The sequence below is a fragment of the Seriola aureovittata genome, chromosome 1 (assembly GCF_021018895.1).
Source record: "Seriola aureovittata isolate HTS-2021-v1 ecotype China chromosome 1, ASM2101889v1, whole genome shotgun sequence".
Lineage (NCBI taxonomy): Eukaryota > Metazoa > Chordata > Actinopteri > Carangiformes > Carangidae > Seriola > Seriola aureovittata.
Window position 1 is genome coordinate 27,403,278 of NC_079364.1, and position 10,409 is coordinate 27,413,686.

The window sequence follows — 10,409 nt, forward strand, 5'->3', positions numbered from 1 at the left end:
CAGACAGGCGCCATGTTGACACAATGACGCAAGGGACGACGGGAGTCGCAGTTTACAGAAGTTAGCGTACAAACAGAGGTGCCACTTTATTTGGATCATCAGGCTCCTGTTGAGGGATATCAATACAAAGCTCCTGCAGTATTAAGCTACCGAGCTACTGAACCTAAAGGTTGTTGACGGCGTTGATTCAACTTTATGGACAGTTTGGAGGCTGTACTGTAAGTGGTTGTAATATTTTGTTTTGTTTATGTCTCTAATATGCAGAATCAGGACCAACTTTCCAACTATTTTGTTCCTACTTCTTTCATAATCACAAAAATAATTCCCCTTCTTTATTTTATGTGTTAAATTTGTGTCACAAATATTTAGTTGACTCTCACAAACACACACTCAAAAAAAACCTAACACCAAACAGTACTTAAAATCTCTCCTAGGTCTCCCAGACCTGCTAAACACTAAACCGGACAGAGGTGCATGCTGTTGATCCTGTGACATTTGAGCCACCTGGTCAAATTTTTTCTTGTGCTTTAATGACATAATACGACTTCAGCAGGTGGAGTGTATTTCATCAGGGCAATCAGTGGTGTGCACAGAATCAAATGGGCAGAGGTTAAACCTACTTTATCTAAGCATAGCCTGCCTGTACACAGGCGGTGGTTAAGTTATTGATCCTGTTTGACCTAATGTTACAACAGTTCGGGACTAACTGGAGTTAAGCCTGAGCTAACAACAGCATTTGAGCAGACGCGGGTCATTTGAGGGTATTTGGGCTGACCACTGGGTCACTGTTGAAGAGCTGCTTCAGTGTGACTTCAGGGCAAAAATGACTCATTACGCCACAGGTATATTTTATCCTGGTAAACTACTGGGTTCAAAAGGAGTAACTTAAGCACTCAGAACAAAAAGTGTAGGGGCAGTTATCCTACAGCTGACCGCTGGGTTTTTACTTTTACCTGCCGATATGTCAGGAACAGAAGCAAAACAAACCATGGTCCTAATGGATCATAGCGCTCATGGAGCCCAGCTGGTCTGTATTCTAGCTGCCTGTGAGTAATTTGATTTAATCTGAGAACCTCTGCTGTATGTAGGATAAAGTATGGTTAAAAAAGAAAAACTATAATGTAATATGTCCATGATAAAACTTGTTCTTTCCAAGTCCTGTCCACCTTTTATAAAGATATTATTAAAATCAGTTTTTATCCATGATGAAAACTAACTTTAAGATGATCAACAAATAAGCACAAGTCATCATCATAACTTCTTTAAGGCCATTTTGATTTGAAAGAGGTAGTCTGTGCTGAGCTGGCACTATAACTCCTGCAGGATCTCAGGTAAGATGCTGAATCGGCTTCATTAAGCAAAAATATGATCCCATCTGACCTCAGGATGCATTTAAAGAAGTATTTGTTCTCTCCTGATAATTTATGTTGTTTAACTATTTTGTGATGCTTTGTTGGTCACACCTTATGCAACAAAAATGAAGATTAACCTTTGTGGGATCCTGATGTTAAGTAATATAATTAAATCAATACTATGTATAACCCAAACTAATGAGGTACAGTTTGTCCTTTCACATTTAAATCCTGTTGCAACATTTACAAAACAGATAAGAACACAAGTGGACAATGCAAATGTTATTTTATTCATTGGTACAAAACATGTGAGTCTACGGCACAGTATAAAATATAAAAATAAATGTTACTGACAACTAACATCCAGACACAGTTCTGACAGTTACAAACACAGCAGGTTTAAGTAAGAGAGGTGTGTGTGTGTGTGTGTGTGTGTGTGTGTGTGTGTGTGTGTGTGTGTGTGTGTGTGTGTTTGTGTGTGTGTGTTCAGGAGGGAACCCAGATGTTGCCGTGGGTGTCGGGAGCCTGGCTGTAAGGAATGTTCCAGATCCAAGGCTGATCTGAAATCGGAGAGAAAAGAGGTCAGTAAAATCAGAAAGATGCTTAAAGGCCCATTACAAGTGACATCACAGCTGTATTTGTGCAATGTCTTCACTCACTGTCTAAGTGGAGGGGCATGTCTCACACAGAGCTTAATACCTAAGCGGTTCCTCTGACATCCCATTAATTACCAGTGTTTATTGATTTTAAATTATTCCCATTCACACACATTGATTTTCTAAAAGAAATTGAACTGAATTGCTGTGCTTCAGAAATGCTTTGATTTCAACCAATCATAAGTTAGGAATAATATTTTACTATTATTCTACTAATGTTTTACTAAAATAAGTGACACTTAAACCTACTGTGTTTCTTTATTGGAGTCAGAAACAAAGGTTACCCACAATGCATTTCACAATGAGCATGGCAGACAGAAAATGACCATGAGATTTTCAGTTGCCCCGACTCCCAAGAAACTGTTTCAGCATTCATAGACACATAGCATAGAGGGGTGGTCTCTGTCAACTTAGATGACAGGTTTGTGTTTCAGATGAATTTCAGCCTGTGTTGTGTGTAATAAGCCTCTTTACTGTGTCTTTAGATGCTGTAGATTAAAGCAAAGCTATGTTTTGAGTCTACACTCGGTTGCTTTATGTTGTTGCCACTAGAGGACAGTGTAACTGCAGTTTACGCACACAATGTTTAGCGTTGAAGTTGAAGTAAAAGTGAAGTTGAAATTTAAAAGATGGAAAAATATTTTTCTACTTTATCATTACCGAGACACATTAGCACAAACAGCATTATTACAGATCAAGTGTTATTTTAACCGGTAGATAAATATATAGAGTAGATTTCATAAATAAAAACACACATATTCCTGTACCTTTAGGCGAGTAGCATGTAGGGGGCAGGTCAAAGGGCACAGGGAAACCAGAGGAGGATGAGGAGACAGGGAATGGATTTTTGTGAACAGGGAAGGTCTTCATGTCCTGTAAGGAGAAAATCATCACACTAAATAAACATAATAATACACTTCTTTATCATTTAGAAAGCAGTAAGAACAACTTTTGTCATCCAGCACACATAATACTTTTTTTCTGCACAGTTATTCATATGTTTTAACGAACGTTTAGACGTCATGGCATGTTATCTCCAGCTGTCAGACATGTTAGCATGGAGCTACTGTTTGTGCATGTGTGTTGCTCTTACAAAGGCAGAAGGCACGTAGAGGACTCCCAGCTCATATGAACGGACCATCACCTGAGTGTTGTTCTTCTCCAGGGCGCCCCACGCTGCTTTGGACAGGTTGGCACTGAAACAAACACACTGAGGGCTTAATGTTTCAGTACATCTTTGTGATAAAGATAATCTGCATTAGTGTGGGGTTTGAAGTTTTACTACAACACTGGTTTGTCTGTCTGAAACAAGAATATATATATATATATATATATATATATATATATATATACACACATATATGTAACACGGGTTTGTCTGTGAAATGAGAATAAATATATATATATGAAATGCATATACAAATAAAGACATAAATAATTTCACATGATGAAAATTAACAAATATGAAGCTCGCACACTCACCTTGTGACAAGGAACCAGGCAAGCTGAGTGAAATCAGGTGATGTCCTCATGTATGTTTTGATGTGTGGCATGGCATGACTTCTTCCTGTTGTATTCGCCTTCCAGCGGCTACGTGCGCGCACACACACACACACACACACACACACACACACACACACACACACACACACACACACCCACACACCCACACACCCACACACACACACACCCACACACACACACACCCACACACCCACACACCCACACACCCACACACCCACACACATGGATACATAAACAATTGTTCAGTTCAACTTGAAAAATGTGCTTCTATGGATAGAGCTGCATAAACTAACCAGTAACCAGCTACAGTATTTGGTGTATTATCAATGAAAAAAAATGACAGACATCATGAATAGTTAATCAGCTCTCAGTAGTGTTAAATAGACATGTCCACACTAATATTAGTTGCCATCCAAAATTTGCTTATCAACTAAATTAGCTGGTTCCTCAAGCCAAACACACTGCTCATTCAAATCAATTTATCTAAATCTTCTCAAACATACAAATGTCTCTATTATCTTATCTTATCACTATTAATTATTCTGGAACCAGCGGGAAATAAACAAAACGCAACCGCTAATTTGAGGGCGACAAGATGAGAAAAAAGAACTGTAATAAAAGCAGCTGATGATGTAACTACCAGTGAACCCTTACAGTAGGACTGAATTCTGATGAGTAGTAGTGATGAACTTACTTAAAGTAGGAGTGGAGCCAGAGCTGCTTCTGAGCTGTTTGGATGCTGTAGGGAAGAGAGCCTCCCGCTGGGCAACAAAAGACATGTATTTCATAACCAAATATACAACAGTCACTAAATAATAAAGACAGATCAAGTGAGATAGTATAGTTATACTGTAAGATAGTATAATAAATTAGCAAGTTATTGATTCAATTGTAAAAAACAGTACTCACCTGGATAGCCTTCTAAACTAGTCCTCACATCTTCTACTGATGGATAAACCTGCCAAATGTCAACCCATTAGCTTCTCTCTTCAGAAATTCAGTCTAACCTTAATTTCTGAAACTGATTTATGGTTCAATATGTGTCTGCATTTGACCAGAAACTTAAGAGATTAGTCAGCAGTGCCAGTGGGAGTTCAATCTTTTATCAGGCATGTGACAAAAAAAAAAAAGGACAGGGCTCCGAGATCACACAGAACTGAAAAGCAGCTGTTTACTGAGTCATTTCAAATTGTTTTTAGGTAACTGAAGGTCCTGCAGGGACTATAAGTGTAATTTCTGTATGTAACTCTATTATTATTTACCGGCTGAAAGAACCTATTTGTGTTGCATTATTTTGCTCTGTCTCTCTCATAGCATTTGAATGCTGCATCACACAAGCAAAAAACAACATCAAGTTCGTGCTGGAGGAACATACCAAGTGCACGAGGGGGTCTGAACGAAGAGAGGATTTCCCTAGGGTGGTCAAGGTGCGCTGAAATTCCCTTGCCAACCATTTGGTCTTATCCAATCCCATGGAGCCGATGCTGGAGAACTGGCCAATCACAGGCCACCGTTCCTCACCGGGTATTGGTTCAGTGTGCTCATACAACAGCTAGAAAAATAAGATATAAGATATGAAAATAGTCACATTATATTACACTGAGAGCATTTAAGTATTTTTTTAATTCATCATGTAATCGGGATGATACTTTGAACTTATACCTGTTCCTAATGTATTACACATAAGTAAATAATGCTGTTTCTTTGGAAAATGACTTAAGGTGATATGAACAGTTGCTGAAGTTCTAACTGAAAGCCCATCAGCATTCAATGTGAACATTAAAGGACTTCTGACCTATTTCTCAAGTATATCGTACATTTTTAGATTGATATCCTAAATTCCAGGCAGCAGGGGTTTCATTTCATTTTAATACAATATGGAAATCAACGTACAGAGAAACAGATTACAGATATCACAATGAGTATTAAGTTGGCTTAATTATGGGGTAGTAATGCAACATGGGACTGTTTTATGTTTGAGTGATTATAAAAGTCCGCTGCTAAACACCAACATTTGTAATGCAAGAGACAGCCAATTTCAAATCATCCTTTCCGGTGTCAGTGTTTGCTCAGTGATTAACTTTATTGATGAACAGGTTTCACTTTCCAAAATCATCCATATATGTAAAACCTTTCAGCAGCAAACTGTCACATCTCGCCTGATGAAACTTCCCACAAAAAATGTAATTACATCAACATTGAAGAGTTTTTAGAATTGATTTCCAATGCATTGACACATAACTACAATGAAGTGTGACGACTGATTCATCTCAAATTTCAAGTCTCTACAAAGTATTTATGTAAAATGGTTAGTCATTATGATTTGTAGTACAAGAAAAACTCTACTTACTCTAGAAAGGTTTTGCTCTCTGTGTAATTTGTGTGACATGGCACAGTAATTACCACTGAAACCACAAACCAGCCTCTTCATCTCTCTCTACTATTTTCATTACTCTCGTAATGAAAATAGTAGTTATATAAAACCTAAGGACATAATGAAACTCCTGGCAGCTGTTGACTTTTCTGTCTTGGACAACTGTATTTTAGTGACAAGTTAGCAAGAGAGAAACGTGGGATGAAAGAGAATTAGAGAGAAAAAAAAAAGAACATTTTACCTTCCTCAGCCTCAGATGGCCCCAGCGCTCCATGTCTGAGCCAACATACCTGCCTGGAGTTGAGCCAATCAAATACACCCTGATAAGAAAGAATCATATTAGTTTAACTTGTAATCCAGATGTTATATTCACAACACAGCTGCACTGAACACAGCAATCACAGCTGCACGATCAACATTTAATAACAAACTAATACAAATGTTACCTGGCTGGGTGTAAGAGCTACTGTTATATCTCCTTACATCTCAAGAAATGTTAACATAGAGTCTGCATCACATATGTATGTATGCACATCTGTATCTGCCACATGTTAACCTGGTCTCCGACAGGTCGTGCTCTTTGATTCGTTGGATCCACTCCTCGAGTTCTGGTGCGCGGTACGACCCCAGGTATTCCAGCAGGTCCCTCTTAAAGAAGGTGGGCGACTCACCTGCGGTCGCACTGCCGCCCTTTGGTAACCGTGGAAACAGAGGACTCATCCACATCCTGGTTTGGATATAAATAGATTCAGGGATGCGTCCATAACCAAACCTTATACCCTGCAACAAGTTGGACTGTCTGTTCTTTTCATGTGGCTGATCAAAAGACTAAAACAGACAGACTCACCCTTGTGTTTTCTGGTACCAGTCGGCTCTGATGAGGTTGGAGGTGAGAATAATGACTCTGAAACCTTCTTCATACCACAGCAACATCATCTTGCTACACAGCGACACACAGTATTAATGTCATGCAGAAAGTACAGGGAATTTAAAAGACTTAAAAGCTCATACGGCTTGATAACAGTGCAATAATACATCTATTTTGTATCATATCAGGGAAAGCACAGGTGTAATTGACAAGTGCAAGTAATTAATGATTGGTTACACCTGGGCATTTCCTGCCATAACAGTCTATATGATTTATATTCATGCACACAGTTTGTTGACATCACCTCACTCCCAGCTTCACTGGAGGTCTAATCAGTCAGGCTAATTGAAACACCTGTGTGGGTGTACAGGGTCTTTACAAGTGTGAACGCTAGAGAGGTCCCAGCAGCAACGTCCAAAACTGATCTGAGCAACAGCAACAGCAACAAGAAAGGAAAAAAAACATGGAAATTCTTACGTGTGGTGAGTTCCAAAAGCGATATCCAGCTTGGCCTGTCACAGAAAATTACACACATTAGTCCCATTTAAAAAGAGTCTTTAAAGAACAGTCTCACTAACAGAAATATCCCACTATGACTGTCTTACTTTACAGATTAGATATGAAATATCAACCAGAAAAACTATACTTCTCTAACTGTTTTCTGTGGCGGTGAAGACTTTACCTGGCAGAATCGAACATGTGGAAAAGGCTGAGCCTGCTGGAGCAGCCGAGCCTTGGCCTCCCTCTTATCGCCATGGACAATCAGAACTGGACGATCCCTGAAAACACAATCACAATTTACTACAGTGAAACACCTTGATTTAATGCATGCAAAAAGAATAAAAGAATTCCATTATCAAAATTTGAGCCTCGACAAAGCCACGTTTGTAAAACCCTCAACCTAACCAAACAAACAATCCCCTACATGCTTACCAGATAGTTTCATACATTTATTGTGCTCAATCCTTTTCATTTTGATTCACTATTACTATTCACTATTGATTAACTAATTCATGAGGAAGCAGCCCAGGGACAGTAATACATTTGCATAGACCACATACTACACCAGATTCCCACTAATCAGAAAAATGGGGATATGTTTGTAATAATGTGACAGTAGCAAAGAAACAGAACTTACCTAAACTCTGATGGGTACTGTTTAACCATCCAGGCAATATCAAAGCAGTAGTTAAACTGTGAAGAAAGAGATAATGTTACTGGCTGAAATCCCCTCCAGACCTGACATAAAAGATGTAAACAAGAGTCTACAGCCATGCTAGCAGCTCTGTGAGGCTGTAGCTAAATAATTGTGTCTGCAGGCTAACACGCTCACAATGACAATACTAACATGCTTATGTTTAGCAGCTATAACGTTTCTGCTAACATTTGCTAATTAACACTAAACACAAAGCAAACCTGAGGTTGCTGGGAATGTCAGTTTTGCCGATATTTTGCAATGAACACCAAATTTCATTTTCACCCGGTGACAACATCAGATAGAAATTCACTTTAAGTCATTGGGTTTCATCTTCTGGGCAACAAAAGTGTATAATTGTCATTGTAACAATAATTGTCGAGACGCTTGACTGAAAGTCCTAAAGTGTCAACCTCATGGTGGCACTAGAGGAAACGTCAGTAGGATTCATCCTCTGGAGACCATGAATGTCTTTAACAAAGTAGTGTACTGACCAACTGACAGCTCTCAAGTCATGTTGCTAGCACGGCCAAAGAACAGGACATACAATAGTTTCCTCAGGTTATATAGTTACTCACCTGAACAGATTCTTTCAAGGTCCCAAATAACGGGGAGAGAATGTCTAGATGAAAGAAAAAAGTAAAGATTACTCGATAAGGGTAATGAATAAAAGACTGATGATGGAAAATGATGGTAGCTATACTCCACTGGTTTCAAATGTGGGAAATCTACAGCTGGGAGATCACATACAGAGCAGCCACAAACAGGGGGATTAAAACTAGGGCCTTCACTTTGCTAGTGTCTCTTTAGTCATGAGGTCTCTCTGCTTGGAAGCTGGTAACCTTCTTCTTCACCAGTGCCTCAAAATGTTTTGTTTTTATCTTGAAATGTCAAACCAAATTGCACCAGACTCAATCCAGCAAAACTTTACTCACCTCTAATGTGCAGTGCTCCGCTGTTGTATTTCCTGTCCAGGCCTGTGACTTTGTTGAGGTAAAACCTGTAGGTGTCATTCAGACAAGGAATACTGGACTCAAAGAAGTCGTCTGGCTCGTCGATGTAGTAGAGACGGCCGTGGGGACTGGGAGGACGCTCATTCTCCACCTTCGGTTTCTTTGCTTTGGGGCTTGGAGGCGCCTTCTTTGGTAAGTTACTGAGACTCCTAACATCTCCATCTTCTTCATCGCTATCTGACAGAGCCCAGCCTGAACCGTCTGATACCTCTTTCTTCCGCTTTCCTGCCAATGAAGGACTGGTTTCATACTTTACTGGATTTAGCTTGTTCATTGCAGCTGACTGTCTGGCCTCAGAGCCAATGACAAGTGAGGATACAGGGGGTTTAGCTGGTTCAGGTTTCACCTCCACAGTGGCTGATACTGGTTCCAGTTTGGGGCCGGGGGGAGAGGCAGACCGAATTGAGCTGTGATTAGATACAGCAGGTCTGTGGGGCTTAGATGCTGCAGTCCCAGAAGGAGGAAGATCATCATCGTCATCATCACTGCTGGAGATGGTCCACTTGCCGTGTTGACTGTCCTGAGACATACCTGAGCAGAGATGCAAAGAGTTCAAACATCAGCTGATCAACAGTCATGGTGAACAGGTGTGAATTTTGAGGATAAATGCGTCCAAGGCTAGGCACATATTGATAAGTGTTACCCCAATTTTACCCAAATTGTCACCTCCACCTGTTTACTCAGATTGCTATATTAAACATATACGTTTTTATCCATGAAACTTACCAGAAAGACTTTGGGTGCAAAAGCAACTTATTACAATAAATGAATGGTGGCATTGACTGTTTATAACCTAATAAATACAGATTCAATTTTGAATAATAAAGTATGGCTTGCAGATATTATTTCTTTGGTTACCTCTGACTAGGGACTGCGATGCATAGGCTTTTTCTAACTGAGGTATAAAACGTGTGAATAGACAGTAGGCATACACACATGCAAAATACTATGTTAAGCCTAAAATCATGAGCCAGCTACACAAAAATACACAGCAGCGAAAGCAAGGTCGCTTATTTAAGTTGTCTCCAGTAAAAAAAATCTGCAAAGATAATACAAGAAAAACAGACCGTAGAAGTACTTCAATGAGAAACAAGTAGAAATGATAGGATGATATTCGGCTGTTATCAGTTCGCTTTACCACGTCAGATAAATGAGCCGCAGCGCAGGTTAGAGGTATTATGAATGCAGAGACTCCTATCAATCCACCGCTGAGCAAACTTCATGCAACTCCCGTACATGGAGTACACAACAAACCACGGTGCAGGAGGTGAACAAGGAATATGTGTCCGGGTGGAAACGCTGTCTGTTCTCGTGGTTCCGCAACATCGGCGAAATCTGAGCACGAGCCATGGACTGTGTTTGATACAAGCAGTGATTCGTTATCAGGTTTAATAAACAAGGGTGCGTCAACAATACATTTTGTCTTC

General features: G+C 39.7%; 1 protein-coding gene and 1 long non-coding RNA gene across 4 annotated transcripts; one reads left to right on the plus strand and one right to left on the minus strand.

Annotated features, from left to right (window-relative positions):
- The first annotated feature begins 61 nt into the window (after nt 1-61).
- On the plus strand, nt 62-4,985 carry LOC130174440 (uncharacterized). Its single transcript, XR_008828593.1, has 4 exons — nt 62-218; nt 1,843-1,933; nt 3,106-3,197; nt 4,847-4,985. It is a non-coding gene; the product is annotated as an uncharacterized LOC130174440 (long non-coding RNA).
- On the minus strand, nt 1,628-10,255 carry tdp1 (tyrosyl-DNA phosphodiesterase 1). 3 transcript variants are annotated; one of them, XM_056384159.1, is made up of 16 exons: nt 10,121-10,255; nt 8,905-9,513; nt 8,548-8,591; nt 7,913-7,968; nt 7,457-7,553; nt 7,252-7,286; nt 6,754-6,846; nt 6,463-6,633; nt 6,148-6,226; nt 4,908-5,084; nt 4,442-4,490; nt 4,227-4,293; nt 3,491-3,598; nt 3,102-3,204; nt 2,776-2,881; nt 1,628-1,912 (listed from the first exon to the last, which is right to left on the minus strand). In XM_056384159.1, exons 2-16 carry the CDS (start codon nt 9,509-9,511, stop codon nt 1,839-1,841), a joined length of 1,866 nt encoding a protein of 621 aa, XP_056240134.1. In that variant the 5' UTR covers nt 9,512-9,513; nt 10,121-10,255; the 3' UTR covers nt 1,628-1,838. The 3 variants fall into 3 exon arrangements, with proteins under 3 accessions (XP_056240134.1, XP_056240124.1, XP_056240143.1); XM_056384149.1 differs by having other exon boundaries at nt 10,050-10,221; XM_056384168.1 differs by lacking the exon at nt 10,121-10,255 and adding an exon at nt 9,709-9,993.
- Nucleotides 10,256-10,409: the final 154 nt, after the last annotated feature.